Source organism: Triplophysa rosa, linkage group LG4, assembly GCF_024868665.1.
Source record: "Triplophysa rosa linkage group LG4, Trosa_1v2, whole genome shotgun sequence".
Classification (NCBI taxonomy): domain Eukaryota; kingdom Metazoa; phylum Chordata; class Actinopteri; order Cypriniformes; family Nemacheilidae; genus Triplophysa; species Triplophysa rosa.
The window spans coordinates 30,655,275-30,675,549 of record NC_079893.1 but is presented as its reverse complement, the minus strand read 5'-3'; the positions used below and the strand labels follow the sequence as shown (position 1 = coordinate 30,675,549).

Here is a 20,275-nt window from a genome sequence, read left to right as displayed (position 1 = left end):
AAACACTATCAGGGTGACTTCTCATTGTTCAGGGTTTATTTCAGTGATTGTGTTTGTTAACAGCAGGTGTTCATCATTCATGAGATAATGAAGTGATGATTGATTCCTCAACTCAACCTGATTGAACTCATTAACTTGTTCGTGTCTTATTTAGGGAGACATCCAAAACATTTCTTGTGGGAAGGTCTAAGAACACATTTTTGCCTGCTGGGAAATGTCTAATGAATGTCTAAAGAACACTTTTTTGCTTGTTGGGACAGGTCCAGTGGAGGATAATCAAGAACTGGCCAGTGGTGCAGAAAGAAGAAGCCAATGGCTGCCCAGCTAGCAAAAAATGTGTTCCTTAGACCACTCCAGTCCATGTGCCTTCCCACCCTGAACGTTTTGGATGTCTCCTTAAATAACGCATTTACTGTATAAGATTTATACCGAAAATAACATTGCATGTAAAGCAAAACTAGTCGACTAAATGTTTGTGAGTAATTCGCAGAAGCTTGATAAATACGGGCCCTGGTTCTCATTGTTATTGAGGTTGACTCACCTCACCTCACTCACTTTCCACAACCCCAAACACAAAGATGTAAGCTGAAATCTCAAGATTGAAAGTACTTGTGTATTACAGTTTATTAGCAGCAGGCGTCATTACAAATGCTTAATCATCATTTGTAAAGTGAACTTCACTAATTAATTCACTACATTAATATTTGAACATAACACTACATGTATGTGCCGTTTGCACACAAGAGGTGTTCATTTAACATTGCCCATTTTCTGGTTTGGTGCATACCAATGACATCAAGGTACAACATTAAAACGAAGTGAAATATATTCTTAATAACACTAAAAATACAGCAACGAGAACGAGAATATAAAAATGGAACAGTTGTGAAATGAAATGAGCATTATAGCAGTCGGAGTTGTATATAAACCCCACAACAACGTGCTATAAGAGACTATAGTGTTTATTTGTCAATGCATTGTGATTGGAAAGACGCTGTTTTTGTGGTATGAGGTTCTGGTCCTGATGGACTGCCGCCTCCTGCCAGATCCTCTTGTGAGCCACAAACTTCACTGCCCTCTTCAGAAGCCCCACCCCTAACTATCATTGTGATTGGTGCAAAGGCAAATACACACAAAAACACAGAAATGAGATTCATACAAATTAGCCACCTTGAAAAAAATCAATTATGAATTGTCATGAGACTATGTTTGCAGCAGATATGGTGACAGAAAGTAGATGGTGACAGGTGAGGTGAGTATGGAGGTGTGGTAGTTTCTAAAACCACTAGATAAGATGAGGTCAGACTGAGCATTGAAATGCAACTAATAAACTAATAAATTACTTCATACAAACATCACCTTGTCTTCCGCCTGCTGTTGTTTCCAAGTCTTTATCAGTGAAAAAATACTACTTTTAATGAAAGGTTTTAAATAAAAAAAATGTTTAGAAAGTGTGTTTTGCCAGAGAAATGTTTCTTGAGATTATAATGATGCATTCTTAAACATTATTGTAATTCACACATGTATGTGAATGCTTGTCGCCTTCTGGCTTTTAGAAACATGTCATTAGTGTAATGCTCTCCTCTGTTACTCTCCACCATCTCATCAATCTTCTCCAGCAGTTCTGTCACCTGAGAGCGGTTGGTCCTGTCATTTTTATTGTTATCGAATGTGTGATATCTGCCACTACAGCTATTAATTAATCTCTGTAGTACTGAACACTTTGTGATATATTCATCTAATGATTTACACCTCAGTGCATCAGTGTGAGTGAACAGAATGATGGTGTAATGTGCAATGTCTTCTCCAAAGTTCTCTTGAATCCATTTCACTGTGTTCATGCCCTGTGTGAATCTCTCATCCAGTCCGATGACCAGCAGAAACACATGAGGACCAGGAGCAGACATCTCTACACACTTACTTATTTCAGACTGTAATTCTCGGTCAAACCCTGTGTCACATATTCCTGGAGTGTCAATGACCGAGATGACCCGTCCACCCACCACTGCTTCTTGTTTTTCACATGCTGTTGTGACACTCTCTACACAAAGGTCTGCTTCAAACACATATCTGCCCAGTATAGTGTTTCCTGTTGAACTCTTTCCTGATCCAGTTTTACCCAGAAGCACAATCCTCACATCTGATGAAATGACAAAGATTCATGTCCTTATCAGCACAGTCATTTTATCTGTCAATATATCACCATTACCATCATTATTACCAGTTAGACTTTATTTCTGCCAAACATCTACAGAGGTTGTCATTGAGAATGAACAGCTTTTTTTCTGTTTATGTAGTCACCATTATTGTGTTTGGTTTAAGCAATTTAACTCTTGCTTCCTTCTGCTGGCTGGCACATTATATCTTAAGTGAAACTGAAATGAATTATAAAGTGATGATGCAGTGGTTTCCAAACTGGATCCTCTGGTATAATTTATTTCTAGAAACTGTAAGACAGTTTAAATGGAAATGTAGACCGCTTCACATGTTATCCAGAAACATATATTTCCTGCTTCATTTTTTTTTAAATCTCACAAATGTTATTAAATTGGGGGCAGTCGTGGCCTAATGGTTAGAGAGTGGGACTCGTGACCAGCAGGTTGTCGGTTTGATTCCCAGGGCCGGCGGGTAACGACTGAGGTGCCCTTGAGCAAGGCGCCTTACCCCTACTTGCTCCCCGGGCGCTGCAGTGATAGCTGCCCACTGCTCCGGGTGCACGTGTGTTCACCACTTGCTGTGCGTGTGTTCACTACTCTCTGGATGGGTTAAATGCAGAGGTCACATTTCGGGTATGGGTCACCATATCTGACAAATAGGTCACTTTTACTTTCACTTTCCACTTTCACTTTCACTTTCACTTCACTTAAATCTTAAAGATATTCGATGAACGTTTTGATTCAGTTATAAATGTGTTGTTGATTGTATTTTGTTCAAACTAAAACATGAAGTTCTTCTGGACCAGCGCTGTTTATGTCTTCCAAAGTTGTCTATATGGGGAAAAGTGCACTTTATTTTGTTTTTTCTTGTCATTGTGTAAATAAAGTATTATTTAATTTCAATAACAACATATCTTATGTTAATTATGGTAAGAAATCAAAACAACTGTTGGAAACTCCTGCTCTAGAGAACATGTTTTACACCATGTTGATATCATATGACCAGCTGAATACTAATCAATAATCTCCTTATGATCAGAAACTGCATCAGACACTGTCAGGTGCAAAACAGTTGATGGTGACAGAAATGTGTTTAAATAGAATAAAATGTTTTTTTAACTAGCATAAAAATATTTTAAAACTTACTTGGTCTCAACATGTGTCTTTGTTCCCGTGTCACGCTTTTTTGCAGCAGTCTCTTTCTCTCTTCATATGTTTGGCTCAGCTCCTCCTGTCGTTTCTTCAGCTCCTCGTGTCTTTTGCTCACCTCATCTTGTCTTCTGGTCAGCTCTTCTTGTTTTTTCTTCATATTGTTGTCTATTTCCTTCATCATTTCTTTTCTTTTTGTCAACTCATGACGTCTTTCCCGCACCTCCTCCAGCCTCCTTAGCTCCTCGTGTGTTTTCTTGAACTCATTCTTCTGTTCTTGCAGCTCCTCTTGTCTTTTTGTCAGCACCTCTTTCTTTTTCTCCACCATTGCATGTTTTTCCTTCACTTCCTCTCGTATCTTCTTCAGCTCTGCTTCTAAATGTTCTTGTTTTTTTCTCTCCCTCTCTTCTCTAAGTCTATTTAGGTAGATCTCAGTGATGAAGTGCTCTCCTCCATTGCTCTTCACCATTACATCAATATTCTTCAAGAGCTTTTTAATCTGAGTGGTATCACATTCGTTTTTACTGTTCATCACGTGATAGCATCTTTTAAAACAAGTTAGCATTTCTTCAGTTTTTTCATTTTCAATAAATTGAGTGAATTCTCTTCTGGACATGTTTTCCCGCCCGATGAACAGAATCATGGTAAACAACAAAGATTCTTCTCCAAATGTCTCTTGAATTTGTTTCACAAGGTTTCTGTCAACCTCTGTGATCTTCTGCAGGTGTATGATCACCAGGAAGACATGAGGACCAGGATGAGAGAGAGAAAGACTCTTCATCATTTCATTCTGTAGATCTTCATCAGTCAGTTCAGTGCTGAAGAATCCTGGCGTGTCAATAACTGAGATGTTTCTATCTTCTGCTCTTCCTCTCTGTACTTCACTCACTCTGGTTCTTGTCTCTTTAAATGCTTCTCTGCCCAGAATTGCATTAGCGGTTGTACTCTTTCCAACACCAGACGCTCCCAGTAACACAATCCTCAAGTTCTGGAAAGCAGGTGATTCTTCAGCATCTATAATAAAGCAGATTAAATGAAAAATAAATCTGTTGCCTCTGCCTATGATTTCCTAAACAAGCTTTTAGTATCACAGCATCCATTGTTTTTGTTGCATATTGCAATGATTTCTTTACATGAAGGACCATATCTTCAAAAAACAAAGGTAACATTCAATTAAATGTTTGTATGTCTTATGTAAAAGCTAAAGACGTTGACTTCATATTTGAGATTGCCAAGGAAATAAATAATGTACACAGCTTGAAACAACTTGAAAACAGGATTGTCATATTTTGCTATACTTGTTAAACTGGTGTAAGACAGTAAAGTACTCTAATGCTAATCCTTATAGAAACTGGAGAACTGGTTTAAGTAATAAGACAGCCACAGAACAGGTGGAGTTATGTGCAGTGATATTGTTTTTAAGCATTTGTTTTGTGAACAACAGATATTTGACCAGCATGATGTACTGTACATCTCCTTTGATCTACTTCCCTATGTACGTGAACATGCTCATTTGCATACAAGGCTAAAAAAAGTAGGATTTACATTTTTAAATTTTAAAGATTTTTAACAGAATATTTTACATTACAAAATGTTTTGAATAAAATGATTGTTTTATAAACATGTTCTATGCATTAATACAGGTGACATGGAGAAGTTTAACTTAACTTGCTTCAACAGGTTGTAACATGAGCATTGTGTGGTAACGAAAGCTTCGCTTTTCCCTGTAGTCTGTTTAATATTTAAAATATTTTCATTTACCAAACAAAGATTACTCATAATGTTCTAAAGCACAACTCTAATGACAATATGATAATGTTACTAACACTGTCTTAAAGAACAGATAGACTCATGACGGCACATTTCCTCACTTGGTCAGACTAAACCATAGTCTGTATTCATATCTTGTTAGTTAAGAAAGTTCGACTGACCTTTATATATTGATGCCATAGCTGCAGTAAAATCTCCTGCTGTTGCTATGGGCGTCTGCCTGCAGTGTTTACTGAACACACAAAAGTGAAAGTCACTTCTGTCACTTAAAGGAACAGTTCAACAACAAAAAATTCTGTCATCATTTATTCACCCTCATGTTGCTCAAAACCTGTATATGACTCTTTTTTCTGGAACACAAAAGAAGATATTTTGAGAAATTGTGTTCACAATGGAAGTCAATGGGGTCAGTGTTGTTTGGTCACTAACTTTCTTGAAATATCTTCCATCGTGTTCTGCAGAAGAAAGAAAGTCATACAGATTTGAAAGGACATGGCAGTGAAAAATGATAAAAGAATTTTAATTTGGGTAAACTATCCCTAATGAAGAACAACAATGCCGCAGACACATGTGACATGTAACACAGTTTTACTTTCAGACGCTGTCACATTTTGTGGATCATCAACCATATATTCTCTGTATGATTCAAGTTCTTCTCCCCTAAAGGTGTAAAATGTTCAACATTAAACCAGAATGTATACAGTACATTATTTACACATTTAGTATAGCCTACACTGTTAAAAATTTCACCGTAAAAAAACAGTAAGTAACTGGCAGCACAGTTGCCAGCAAGGTACTGTTAATTAACGGTCTCTTGCTGTTGCTGAAATTAACAGATGTTTACCGTTTTTTTAAAAACGGCATAAAGCTGTTATTTTCTACATTAACAGTAAAATACTGTCAAAAGCATTAACAGTTGCTTAATGTTTATTCTCAAGTGGTTCTTAAAAGGCTAGAAATTATTTATTTTTACTTTTGATATTATCTATAATCCCTTTAGCAGTCTTGCTGTTTTGTACAGTGTATAAATGTGTCCATTAAAACATTAAAGGTTTAACACAAATAATGCATCGTCATTTCAAAACATGCATCTTCTTTATTATTTAATAACTTCTTAAAAGCTTGAAACACATTTAAAGCAAAAGTAACAAAAAAATGCAGCCATTTAAATTAAATTAAATATTTAAAGTGCAGTTATTGTAACCAGCAAATACAAATAACAAAATATTCTCAAAATTAGGGGCTGTGGAAAATTAAGTGAATGGTCAAATAAATGTATCTTTATAAAATACTGAATTTGTGGCACCTTTCATCAACACCTGAACATAAGTGAACACAAAGAACCACAAAATATTCTCCAAATTAGTAGAACATGTAAAAAAAACTAAACAACTGACTTAAAGTGACTAAGAATTAAAGGTTTACAATTTATGGTATTCAAAACTGAACACCTGAAAAAATTGTGCAACTAATGCACATCATGTTTGTGTTTGTTGTGTATGGAATGTGTGTTGTGTAAAGGATAGGGTTCACTTATATAAAGTCCCACTCAAAGTCCATCAGTTTCTTCAGTAAACTGGCAACACGGGTGTTGACTGTTTTCTTTTTCTGGGGGACCTTTCCTGTCCGCTTCGAGACGTCTCGTCCACCCTTGGTGCCTTTTTCGGGATTAATCCCAATGAACCGCCTATAAAAAATGTGAACATTCATCTTTAGTATGGGTAAATAAGGATACTCACTCAGATTATGTAAATAAAGAAGTCAATTCTTAAAATAGCAACACTGCCCTTTTATTTTAGGTGTAGATAATGTTGCATTTTAACATCTTTTTAGGAGTTTGTCACATGTAAATCCCAAAACAGATAACTCTGATTGATCAAAATCATGTTTTTATTGTGCATTCCAAGTAATATCAACTGCAGTTGGGTTGTTTTGATTGATAATAACAAAAAATACAGCAAACTAACACAATAAAACATGACACAATAAAAAACATTCTTTTTTTACATAAAAAACAGAGTTAACTGTTTTTGCAAATAGACTCTGTTTTATAAACATGGTTTAGAGAAAGTGGTATGTTAAAATGTTTCATTGAACTGAATTAAGCATCTAACCTCTGGATGAATTCCAGCGTGCATGCCGCTTCAGCTTGGTACTCCACATTGAAAGTGTAGAAAATAGCAAAAACAGCAGCAAGCCCGGAAAGAAAACTTGGCTGGATGCCCGCACAAATTATTTGCCCCTCAAAACTGATCATCCATTGTTGAATGCAGATTCCTGGTTTTTCACCTAACACATAAAAACAATTCAGCATTTACATAATTTTATTTTCTATTCCCAGACTCTGAAGTCCATATACAGTATGTAGCTATATACTGTGTATTGTGAAATTGTTGCTGTAATCTGTATAATTTATTTAACTCAATGTCATTTTTTTCCAAATGAAAATGTACTCATCAATTAGTCACCTTCAAAGCCATAAAACTATTAATTTTCAAGTCAATGGTAAATGGACCTTCAAACATGCTAGCCGGACAGACAGTTATATATCTCATTGGTTTTCACATGTTAAGCATGTTTAAGCGTATTTGCTCTATGTATGTGCCTTGGTGATTCTTTGTATGTGAATAAATGGCAACATTAAACTCAAATGGATTACATTTGCAATGATTTAATGTTCTTTTTTAAAGCATCAAAGTTTTTTGATCAAATGAATTTCAAATTTCAATAGATGGATAAGAATGAGAAAATATTTTAAATATATTCATTTGAGTTCCAAAGATATAAAGTTATACAGGCTTGCAACAATATCAGTGTAGGTAAATTATAACAAGATAACTATTTTATTTTGAGCTGGCTCTTAGTGTTGAAAAGAAGTACACATATTATGTAATCATAAAAAGAAAACAGACAATACATACCAAGGAGTATTAGTCGGGGAGTTGCAGGTAGTGCAAGTGTCCTTTCGACATCAGCTGCAGTGGAAGATGCCTATGACACGGTCACAATAATGAAAAGATAAGAAAGATGAAATACAGTAACAATAATAATTTTCTATTTTACACTGCAATAATAATTTTCTATTTTGATTTATTTTGGTTGTCAGAACAATCACAACATGATAGAAAATAAACAAAGAAGTAACTTACATTGGCAAAAAGGATCAGCCCTTCCTGGGTCTCTGAAAAATGAGCCATCAGAAGTTGAATGACGAAGAAGAACAGCTCGAGGTCTGAGCGCAGTGAAAGGACTGCCCTGACGTCAGCGTTGCTGGGTTTGTTGCTGAAGAACTCTGCAATGATTCTTCCACACTCCTCCATGGACAGCTCAAGCGCACGTAAAATGTTGATATCTGTAAGAAGCTCAAAATGAGCATAAAGCCCTTTCTGAGTGAAAAGGTATGGCCACTGCCCTCTTAAATCTGTGATGGCTGGTGCTGGTAATGCATTTATTTGCCGACGCTGTATGCAAAAGGTTGTTTCCATGAGTTGCTTAACCTCGACTCTTTCAACCCCATTAACTCCTTCTCGATGTTATATCTCATCCAGCCGCTGACGTTTCTGCTCCACGGTTTCATCTGTCTCCTCTGGTGGGAGGTCAGGCTGGAATCTGGTGCAGCCATAGGTATCAGTAGGCCCTCTCTTTAGTCCATCACCAGAGGAACGGTGCTGGCGAAAGCTTGTGGTGCGGTTCAGATTTTCAATTCTGTTTTTAAGTTGAATTAACAGTGAGGTATAACCATTTCCTAGTACCTGACCATTGTCACGGAGATCAGCAAAACTCTGAGGATACTGGCGGATGATGTTTTGGCAGACAGTGACACACTGTGAGCGCTTGGGATTTAGTTCATATTTCCTCATCTCGTCTGCCAAAACTCTGACCATCTGTCTCCGTGCTGCCGGTGAAGGTCTCTTGCCATCAGCCATCGCTGAACGAACATCCACAGGCATGGTTGTCCATGGAATTTGGAAAGTCTCTGGCCATGTTTTTTTTATTTGTAAGGATGGACCACAATCTTCAGAGCTGCTAGATCCTTGATTTGAGACTGAGGGTACACTTGATGGACTGGAACAAGGAAGAACTAAAGGTGTGCTGACTGCTGGTTTAGGGGAAGGAAGTATTTCTAGGTCCAAAGTGACCACCTCTGTCTCTGAAATAGGAAAAGTAGATGTTGAACAGCATGTGTGATTGAACAATATGTGATTTACACTATAACGATAAAAAATATTCACTTGAAAGGCCTGTAAATAAAACTTCAAGTGCTTAGAATTTTCTTTTAATTGCAGCTCACAGCATAAATCAAATATAAAGTACATTTACAACTATTTACAACCATCAGTATCCAGCAGTACAAAGACTAACAGGTAAATATGCAGGAAGTACAGGAAAACCAAATCCCATATGACAGCATAAATTAGCATAAGATACAGTATCCTGTAAAACAGGCCAGTCAGAACTACTGTTTAAGGATTAACTCTATATTTCAAAACAGTAAGCTTCACCTTACCTTTTTTAAATGCTTCCAGAAGCTTCCGTAGTTGAATGGCTGGCAGTAGGTCAGTAATATCTTCTTGAGTCACATATTTAAGGTCTTGTGTAGATTCCAGTCCAGAGTTTAGCAGTTTATCCATCAATGCCTGTTGAGTGTCTTTGGATATTGTTGGCAAAGTTCTGAGGATGATGCCCCTCAGGTCTTCAAGCACAGTGTTCATTGCTCTACAAAGAGGGAAAAGAGTGGTGAAGAACAATTAGTGCCATCTCACAAATTGAATACTGAGGTAGAGGGTAATAATCCAGTAGGTCCTCCTGGTTAATGCAGTAGTAACAGTTCCTGATTGGCGTGATGCAGTGAACACCTATATCATGCAGACATAAAGCCTTGTACTTTTCAGTGATAAAGTAGACTGCAGAGTTTTTATAATTCAGTATCATCACAATTTTGCCAACATCAAGCCCATCTTCATCCTTACTAATAACAACAAACATGTTTTTTTTTGTATATGGTTCCTTTCACGGTTGCTTCATGAGCAATCAAAGTATTTTCAGGTCCAAAGCCATAATTTTCAACTGATTCTCTAATGCCATCATTGTAGTCATGTGGAAAAAACTCAGATGCTTTTTCTACTACAATTGTTGGTGGGAAGATATTGCCAGCACTAAGGTATGCTTGAAGAAGCTGATGTCTCTCTGCAAGGCTTAAACACACATTTTTAAAGTTATGCATTTTTCTTGAGCATTGTTTAAAGTATGTGTGTTTGCTTTCGAATCTCAAGGTCCACAGACGGATAAGCGGCCCAAACTGAATCACGAGCTCCGGATAATGGCTCATGTAATGATGCTTAGGTTTAAGAAGATGATGGGGAAAGGCTTGTTTTCTGAAATGCAAATATTCATAAATAAGGACTCTCAAGTACCCTATCTGGTCAGTCGAAATGGCTGGTGCACAAACCAATGTCACAATTTCTCTTAACTGTAACACCAGTTGCCATATTTCATTGTCAGCAGGACATGTAATCTTCTCTCCAATCAACACAGGTAACAGTCTCAGCAGGCACCAGTTTTGTACAGCATGGCCACTCAGTCTGTCACTTCCTGGCTTCACCTCACACGGTTTGTCATTTGCATCATTGCCTAAATATCTGAACTGATCGATCCTTCTATTCAATTCAGTGTATGTAAACTGTTTGTCAACAGTGACAAGATGGTTAATGCACAATGCAAGATCTAAGGCAACAACTCCTTCGAACAAATCATGCCCAAGACAAGGGGGCAACCCAGGCTGACATACATGAAACAAAGACATGCTGTTGAAAAAGGAGTCATATTTGATACCTCCACTATGAACCGAATGTTCCTTGATGTTCTGAATATGCTTGTTGTATGACTCTGGGGTCCGAGTGTTGGCTGTGGTCAGAGGATCTGCATGAAACGCATCTTTGTCAATTTCACAGTATCGACAAAAGTACTTATTGCAACTGAAATTTTCAAGAAAACCTCCGATGTTGTGTGAGCCCAGGTTGTCTCCTGCAATGGCTCGCAAAATTCCTTTACATACCTGTCCATCAGGTAGAACTATGCCATTGGTCTCAAGGTCTTGAAGGTCTTTTATTAAGCATCCTAGGACCAATTCCTGACCAAAATACTTGAAATCTTGTTCTCTACACAACAACACAAGTTGCATTTGGTCAATACTTGAACGGTTATGTGGCAACAGGTCTGCAAGTGTGAGATACATTGCTAGTATTTTGTGTTTTTTCTTTCCTGACCCCAGAGGATTAACAACTTCAAATGAGTCTTGATAAAGTATCAAGCCTAAAGAGGACCTCTCTGTCTGGGCCAAGTTTTTTGTGATGTTTTCACCATCCCAGACATCTTCAAGAATATTATTCAACTGGTTACGGCTGTGTATTTCCTTGTACTGTTTCCACACAGACTCGGAATGAAAAAGTGCCTCAATTGTCTGTTTCACAGGCACATACTGTAGAAAACACTCCTTGCCAGCTTCATTATGTCCAAGACAAATCGGCACAGGTTCAACATAATTAAAACTGTTCTTGAACACTGTTTTCCTGCGCTGGTCTGTTTTTAGTGTGTGGCTTTTACATGCTTGTAAGAGATCATCTGCTCTTAGACTGTCAATGACATCATTAATGGAAGCCTCTGAAACACCAAGTTTAACCAATTTCTCATTTAATTTGAAAAGTAGATGTGACTGGTTGACATCATAAACTGACTGCATATCCTCAATGATAGTTTGAATTACTGAAGCTGGAAGCAGTAACTTTGACTGTAGTTTCAGATATAACAGAGCAAGATTCTTTAAAAATAATGCCTCAGGAATATCTTCTGGAGTATCCTCCAAATGCTCGCTATTTCGAATTACATCAGTATACGCTTCTGTTACCATATCAGGAGCAATATTTTGAAAGGTTTCAGCTTCAGTCACAAGTGCTCTGGCATAGATAGATTCAGCTAGGTTTACCTCTGCTGAGTGTTTATGTTTTCTGGATAGGTGACAGGTAAATGAAGATAATACAGTAAATGACTTATTACACTGCCTAAAGGGGCATGTCACTGTTCGTCCCTCTTTAATGTGCACTTTAAGATGGGAATAAAACTGAGTCAGTGTATCACATTTAGCACTGCACAAGTCAACATGGCATGCAAGTTCTGAGGGGCACACATGTGATCTAGGCACCAGCACACACGCTTTGTGATGTCGATAAAGTTGTGATTTCAAAGCTGCTATTTTTTTTAATGTCCTGTTGCAGTCCTGGATACAGCAATGTAGAAGTAAGTTTGGGCTATTGCTGTGAATCCTCTTGTGATTCACATAGGCTACTGGATTACTACACAGATGTCTACATAACTGACATGGAAACATGCTGACAAGTCAAACTGTACAGTCCTAAAAGGCATAAAAACAACTCGACTTAACAAGAAAATCTGCATGAAAATGAAATGTCCCTTAACCTTATGGATTGGTCAAAATAACAATACAACGCAAACCAACAACACTAAAAGTTCAAAGACAAATTATTCATAAGGATAGCAAGTTATACTTATGAACATGAATATTCTTTAGCATATTCTATCACCAAACGTATCAACAACTTAGATCAATGCAATCCAAAACACAGCCAACTTAAAACATCCACAACACTAGTAAAAAAAAAAAAAAAAACGTTTGGAATAGAGTTATGTACTAATTAGAAAGACGTAGACACATTTGCAAGCAAAACGACACCAAAATGAATGCTTTGACATGTGTTGCACGTTGCGGAATTAATTAAAAGATAGCAAGATAATATTAGCAAACAAGCTGTCTATAATTAGCGTGATACAAATACATCGAGGTGTTTTTGTTGCAGCAGTTCTCGAAGGCTTATCCTTGCAAAAGAGCATATAGTATATCATGACACTTGTTTGATAAAAAGTTTGACAAAACTCACCCTGTAATCGGAAAATATCTTAATCAGAAATTCAACTCCGCTTCACAATGACGTCGGCGCACGTTAATCCCTGAAACAAGCGTATAAAAGAGTTACAATTCACAGCATCCACAATTAGTATGTTTTTACAAATTATTTAGTTTTACAAACTATTTGCAATTGCAAACTTATATTTAGTCTATAATGAGCAAAGCAAACTGGCACTCACCTATTAACTCGGAGAATGAAGACGATAACCATCCACATGTGCTCGCTGCAGTTCTCGATTTCTAAAAATACTGTACATACCTGTTTTTTATCCTTTGTGAAATAAATACGGCGAAATAATGTTAAAGTTTGTTTACGTCATTCTAACCTCCATGAAAAAACATTAATGCCCTGTTTTTAGACATAACAGGATTATACTGTTGAAATTTTGACGTAAAATAACAGCAATTTTTAAGAGTGTATATTTAGACCTTAAATATTGAATTGTGTTTTTTTGTCAAGATTTCAGTTGACAATTTATAAGATTGCTATAAGATTGTAATTTTGGTTTTGATTAGAACTTTAAGCTGATGTAATTATCTGGTGATTCCTCATTATGCTAACAAACAAGTTAGGCTATAATCTTTAATGTAAATGTAATGTAAATTGTTGCTCATCTTGGACAGGACACTCCTGAAAAAAATATTTATATAAAATAAAGGACCAATAAAATGTTATAGCAATCATAATGTATTAGACAAAATGCACCCCCAACTGTACTATGAGAGCACTGCATGTAATCGGTCAGAAAAAAAAACAATTAAATTACAAAACAAAGATAATTTAACAAAGATAAAACGTTCCTCACAAAGTAACAACTGCAATTTAAAATGTTTTTGTTATCTTAATTGATCTCTTCATTTACTTTTTCCTCTTTATTTATTTATTTTGTGATTTAGTCATTCTGCTTCAGTAAACATTTTTGTCCATTGCTTTGTTCATTTTAAATGAAAAAATATTATGGTTAAATTATACAATTCTTCAGAGTTTTGGAAATGGCTCAAAGTCACAAACTTATTTGTAAATGTTGTGTTTAATAAGGTAAATAATGATTAGTTGGTGCAGTGCAGACTTTGTGAAACTGACAGAAATAAGTTTTATTTGATCTCTATTAGACTAAAACAAAGTCCATAAAAAAACACTAAACAATATGCCTACTATGATGCAGATATTAAAATCACTTGGTTATTGATTTTGTTCATATTCTCTTTAGCAATTTCAGAACTTTTGCAAATATCCACAATTTAGCCTTTAATCATTAAGAGGTTTAACATCAAGAGTGTGATTTGTGAATTTTATAACAACAACCCTGTTGTGATTAGTGCATATCATTATACTCTTTTATTACCAACATGAGACATCTCAAATACATACCTGCCTGTTTTTACATTATTCAATGTTAAGCCTTTTGTCATTGTAAAGAATCATTAGCAGGTTAGTCAATAACGGCACCTCACATCTCACACCTCACCACATCCTCAATGTGATTATATGATTATATTGATTTTTATGATTATGAGGCACTGGACCGTCACCAGAAAAAAGGTTTTGAGAAATATATTTTGATGTGTGTTTAAGTGTGATAACAGTGATGTAGGGCTGTAGGGTCAGTGATGTGACGCCAATGGTTTTTGTGTCCAATTACACCATTTCAATTGAAATTAAAATTTGACAGGCATGAATGGACACTATAAACACATATGACTTTGATGGGATTATTTCAAATAACACTTTTAAAGTACACATTTTTCTTATAATTATGAATTATCATTGGAAATTATAATAATTATTATTGCTGGGGCCATACCATTTAACATAGAATACCTGAGCACACCCAAGTCCAAGTTCAAAATGAAACTATGAACCACTCCATTGTTAATGTACGGAGTTGTCTGTGACACTGCCAGCGAGACATTAAACAGAAAGTGTCATGCAAAAGTTTTGCAAGGGAACTCAATGTTTCTCAGGGGAAAGCAAAAGTTTTGTGAGAGAATGCAAAAGCTTTGAAAAATAGTTTTCTCTTTCCTCCCACCATTTCACTTCGGGGGCTCCGTAATGTATGCAAGTAATTTTAAAACTTATTCAGAAATTTTAACCCTTTGGAATTAAAAATGGTAAATGGTAAACTGGATTATAGTTAGATGCTATTGGTACTTATAAATAATGGTAGATAACGTTACTATTTGCACCTCAGTATTGTTGTGCATTAAACATTATGCAATAGTAACAAGAGTGTAAATCATTATATTTATAAAAATGCAACGTATTGAGATATTAAAGCCCTACACCTACCCCTAACCTAAACCTAAACATAAACTTTATGAATAAAAATTAAGTTTAAGTCTTAAATCAATTTGATTGAAAACAAATGCCGATATGATCTGTAATGTGATAGAAAAAGGTAAATAACAGTGTCAGCGAGAGGTGGATTAGACCTCTGGTCTCCAGTGCCAAAGCTATACAGACTTTACACCTTACACCACTGGAGTCGCTGTTTACATATGGTCGTTCTTACACTTTCTCTTTTCCAATCACATATTGGTGGGCGGAAAAATTATGCGTCACGTCATTGACCGTGTAAGCATTTCTCCTACAGCAATTCTAACTATCAGTTGTTGTTGTTTCTGTTGTTGCTGCTGTTGATTTTGTTGCGTTTTCTGTTTTCTTCTTTTGCATGAAGGTGTTTTTGACTTTATCGATCACAAGTGTTCCACCCGCTCCTCCTGAAACAGCAACACCTCCAGCGATTAAAAGCGCAGGTATGATCACCGCAGGTGTAGCGGCCAGAGCTATAGTTCCTACAACTGCTCCTGCTGCCCCCATTCCCATTCCCACACCTAAAGCAACCTTCTTAACTTTATCTTTGATCTGATCTCTTTCTTCTTTTCTTATCATTTTCTCCCCTTCCTTTGTTTTCTTCTCTTCTTCTTCTCTCTTTCTCTCCCGTTTTTCAATGAATTTTCTCTGAGCTTCCTGGTACATGTCATTGGTGTAATGCTGTCCTACGTTCTTCTGCACCAGAGTGTGGATCTTCTTCAACAGTTCAGTAACCTGTCTTTGGTCTTTAACTTTGTTGTTCAGAACATGATATCCTCCTTTACACTTATCAACTAGATCTTTCAGGTGTTTGTCATCCTCCAGAAACTCTTCTATTGGTTTGTTTAACTGATCACCTCGAGTGAACAGCACCATGGCATAGTTCATAGCATCATCTGAGAAGTTCTCCTGAATCCATTTGACTGTGTTTCTCTCCTCCTCAGTGAATCTCACATCCACTCTCAGCACCAGCAGAAACACGTGAGGACCAGGAGCTGACATGTAGACACACTTCTCTATTTCTTTCTTCAGTTCTTCTTTAGTGAATGATGTGTCAAACAGTCCTGGAGTATCTGTGACGGAGATGTTTTTACCTTCTACCTTCTCCTGATGTGTTTGACACTCCTTGGTTACAGATTTAGATGACATTTCTTCTTTAAACTTACTGCTTCCCTGTATAGTGTTTCCTGTTGCGCTCTTCCCAGCTCCAGATTTACCCACAATCACAATCCTGAGATCTAACATGATTGGGTGAAAATAAGAAAGAAAGATAATGTATTATTGTATGGCATGTGAACTAATTATTTATAAAACCAAAAAAACACAATGATCCCCGCTGCTCTTCAATAATGTTTATTCTGAGCATATATTTTCATAAATGCTTTCACAATATAATGGTATTGACAACATCCATAGTATTAAAAAACAACAATTATCAATATCATGTTTCCGAGGGGACAAAAACTGCACTAATGTACATTTAATTTACGGACACTTGTACTTTTAATGGAGAGGTAGAAGCATGAATTGAGATTGGCTAAATAACCTGAAAGCACCTCCAGAGATTTGATATTAAACAATTTTGCTCTCACCATCTTTTGTTTCACTGGATTGCCAGCTTTCCCTCCGTTTCTGGATATCTTCTGTGTTGACCGTCTCTTTTTTTTCTCCCATTTTCTTAAATGTGTATCTCAGAGATTCTACTTCAGACTCCATTTCTTTCCATTTTATTGTTTTTAACTCGTCGTTTTTGAGTGTTGGAGACTTTGGGTTAATATTGTTGTTGAAATGTTGGTTATTATTTTGTTTGACAACTTGATCAATTTTTTCCAGAAGTGCTGTAATCTGGCCTGTTGTCTCACTCGCCGTGTTTATCACATGATGTCTTCCTCTAAAATGACTGATGAGATCCTGACATTTTTTACTGAGCGTTAAGATCATCCATTCTTTATTTGACATTTGATCTCTAATAAACAGCACTAGGGTGAACTTCAGCACTTGCGCTCCAAAATTCTCCCGTATCTTTTGTACAATCATTTCCACATAACGTTCTCTGAATGCGTCCGGTCTGACTATGAGCAGGAAGACATGAGGACCAGGATGAGAGAGAGAAAGACTCTTCATCATTTCATTCTGTAGATCTTCATCAGTCAGTTCAGTGCTGAAGAATCCTGGAGTGTCAATAACTGAGATGTTTCTGTCGTCTGCTCGTCCTCTCTGTACTTCACTCACTCTGCTCTTCTCTTTAAACGCTTCTCTGCTCAGAATCATGTTTCCTACAGAACTTTTTTCAACTCCAGTCTTCCCCAACAACACAATCCTGAGATCAGATGAATTGGTCTCACATTCTGCAGGAAGATGTAAACAGCATTAAAATCTCTCCTCTATTGGACAATGTGTCAGTTGCTGTCCAAATAGCCACGTGCTATTTTACCAGTTGTGATCATTAGATTTTTTTGGTGACAATTTTTTTTTAATTGGAGTCATTGCTTCCTGAAACCTCAAATTTGGAATTTGAAATGTTTTCCTTTTTTACATATTTTCGTTTTTTGTTTCTTTTTACCAAGCATCACACAAAGTGACAGATGTTAAATAGATTTTAATCAACAATGAACATCGGACATATTTGACAACTTTTAATTTGTTTTAATACTGGCCCATACACAGTGCAAACTATCGGGAGTGACAACTGCATTTAAATGTGAAAGTTATTCCCCTACTTGATTGTTCCATGTGTGTACGGAACAAGTAGTCACTACCGCAAATGTGATGAATAAGAATATAACCTGGGGCTGGTTGCATAAACTGCTTAGACTAGTCTTACACGTTAGTTATCGATTTTTTTCTTCAAGTCGTCATAACCAATAAGCGCTTTTGTGCTTGTTTAGACTTTGATTATAAAGCTCTGCACTGTAGGTATTAAAAATGGTCAGGTGAGGATGGTTTGGCCTTATAAAATATACATTTTTAAGGTTTACTTTCAGCTTGTCTTGTTTGCTGTTTTTCTGTAAGGATCTGGGAACACTGTTGTGAGAGCGGCTAGCCCCGTGTCACAAAATGTGAAAGTAAAGGCTTCTTACACTGTTATTTTCTTGCACCTCACATACAGATGAAGACACATCTCTGATATGTGTTTAAACGCGTTATTAACAACTATAGTTGTTGAGTCTGGTTCCATACACACATTGTAGTGTTTTTGTATCTCTCTCTCTCTCTCTCTCTCTCTCTCTCTCTCAGTGTTTGTTTGCGTTCGTATGTTTGTGTCATTGTCACATAATTTATTTCCCTCTTTCTTGTTGTGTGTTTGTGCGTGTGTTGCACTGGTTGTTTTGCAGTGTCACCCCTTCATTGTTTTTATTGAGTATTGGCTGCTGAATTGTGTCCAAAACATTGTTCTATGTTTAAGTTTTTCCCATTTATTTTTGTATAGTCAATTTTGACTAGAAGCAGCGCATGTGACCATTTGGAATCCCAGAATTTGTTCTGATTATATTCAAAGTAACCAAATCTTGTATTCTAAGAAAAAAAATGACTTTGAATGCCCCTAACAGCCTGGCAATGATGAAGGCATCTTCACATTGCATGGCCATGACATTTTATGGTGTTCCCACAAGTTGATATGTTGTGGTCATGACTAAACAAAGTAAATCGACCATGCCCATTCCCAGTCACTTTAGAAAACAGATATTAAAAAAGATTTAACACAATTTTATAAATTGTATTGCAATGCAAATTATTATTATTTTTTATTATTTTTCTGAAATATTTGGCAAATTTTATCATATTCATTTAATATATAAATGTTGGGTCCAGCTTAATGACCAAAAACGAAAGTACAGTTTAACAAGTGGAATTAGTCATATCGACTGAGCTGTAAAACACTGTTAGCTAAATTGTACTCCTAAAATTTTAAACTATGACATGAATAATTACTGCAGACATTTTAAGTACAACAAACATTGTGTTATATGAAAGCCATACCTGGATGTTGTGGATTTATTTTTCTGCCCATCTCCATCTTCACCTGCTCACTGACTGAAAACTGAAACTACAATCTACTCATATCACACAGCTGTAAACTGTTTTTCACAATATTTGTTGTCTGACTTGTTATTCTAGATTTATTCAAGTTACTTTACTACAGTAAACAACTGGCAGCTATATTTGCCAGCACATAGCTGTAATTTTACAGCATACCTACTGTAATCTGCAACAACAGTTTATTACTGTAAAAGACATTATAATTTGCACAATATAATACTGTTATTTTAGTGTTCCTGCTGTGATTTCCATTAATTGTTTATTACCAGAGGTGGGACCAAGTCATTGTTTTCAAGTCCCAATCAAGTCCCAAGTCAAGAGAGGCGAGTCCAAGTCAGGTTATAAGTCCTGAATGTTAATGAACTGAATCAATATCACTTTTGTGCCCACAAACATCACCATTATTGTGATCAGTGTTTGCTTTAGTTGAGCTTTTGACTCTTTTATTTTAATGTTAAATTAGTTTTCTTCGGCTGCTGTAGATGTATTAAAATACAATCATTGAGTCAAAGCAAGCTTAGACAGAGACTCACTTCTGTTTAATGATGTTTTGAAAATCGTGCTCTTGGAGATGTGTTCTGTAGGAAACTATAGTTTTTTCTCAGTGTAGTGTTGGGTGTAACTGATACTGTCCCAACTGGCGTACGACCGACCTTCAACGTTGATATTTGGTTGAAATCATGTACCAAATGGCATTTCAACGTTGAGTCACTGTTGAATCAACGTCATGGTCAACGTTGAATGACCGTTGGATTTTGAAAATTGAAACAACGTTGAAACCCTGACGTTGTTTTAACGTCTCAGGTTTCAACCCAGCTAACAGAAGTTTGTTATAAGAACGTTCCTTAGAGGTTTTTCATGTTT

General features: G+C 36.4%; 3 protein-coding genes and 1 long non-coding RNA gene across 6 annotated transcripts; all 4 read right to left on the bottom strand.

The window, feature by feature from the left end:
- Nucleotides 1–154: 154 nt before the first annotated feature.
- On the bottom strand, nucleotides 155–5,514 carry LOC130553191 (GTPase IMAP family member 7-like). Its single transcript, XM_057332003.1, has 3 exons — nucleotides 5,237–5,514; nucleotides 3,303–4,319; nucleotides 155–2,140 (listed from the first exon to the last, which is right to left on the bottom strand). The coding sequence occupies exons 1-3, from the start codon at nucleotides 5,253–5,255 to the stop codon at nucleotides 1,506–1,508; spliced, it is 1,671 nt and encodes a 556-aa protein (XP_057187986.1). The 5' UTR covers nucleotides 5,256–5,514; the 3' UTR covers nucleotides 155–1,505.
- A 657-nt stretch (nucleotides 5,515–6,171) lies between these two features.
- Nucleotides 6,172–9,070, bottom strand: LOC130553237 (uncharacterized). The gene is made up of 4 exons (XM_057332097.1): nucleotides 8,225–9,070; nucleotides 7,997–8,066; nucleotides 7,190–7,364; nucleotides 6,172–6,762 (listed from the first exon to the last, which is right to left on the bottom strand). Exons 1-4 carry the CDS (start codon nucleotides 8,558–8,560, stop codon nucleotides 6,609–6,611), a joined length of 735 nt encoding a protein of 244 aa, XP_057188080.1. The 5' UTR covers nucleotides 8,561–9,070; the 3' UTR covers nucleotides 6,172–6,608.
- Nucleotides 9,071–9,182: 112 nt separating this feature from the next.
- LOC130553265 (uncharacterized) lies at nucleotides 9,183–13,462 on the bottom strand. Of its 2 annotated transcripts, XR_008962833.1 has the most exons (4): nucleotides 13,236–13,462; nucleotides 13,028–13,097; nucleotides 9,583–9,791; nucleotides 9,183–9,225 (listed from the first exon to the last, which is right to left on the bottom strand). It is a non-coding gene; the product is annotated as an uncharacterized LOC130553265 (long non-coding RNA). The 2 variants fall into 2 exon arrangements; XR_008962832.1 differs by having other exon boundaries at nucleotides 13,028–13,462.
- Nucleotides 13,463–13,549: 87 nt separating this feature from the next.
- Nucleotides 13,550–20,161, bottom strand: LOC130553187 (GTPase IMAP family member 8-like). Of its 2 annotated transcripts, XM_057331997.1 has the most exons (4): nucleotides 19,945–20,161; nucleotides 19,352–19,759; nucleotides 16,963–17,718; nucleotides 13,550–16,608 (listed from the first exon to the last, which is right to left on the bottom strand). In XM_057331997.1, the coding sequence occupies exons 2-4, from the start codon at nucleotides 19,386–19,388 to the stop codon at nucleotides 15,656–15,658; spliced, it is 1,746 nt and encodes a 581-aa protein (XP_057187980.1). In that variant the 5' UTR covers nucleotides 19,389–19,759; nucleotides 19,945–20,161; the 3' UTR covers nucleotides 13,550–15,655. The 2 variants fall into 2 exon arrangements, with proteins under 2 accessions (XP_057187980.1, XP_057187979.1); XM_057331996.1 differs by having other exon boundaries at nucleotides 19,352–20,161.
- Between the last annotated feature and the right edge of the window lie 114 nt (nucleotides 20,162–20,275).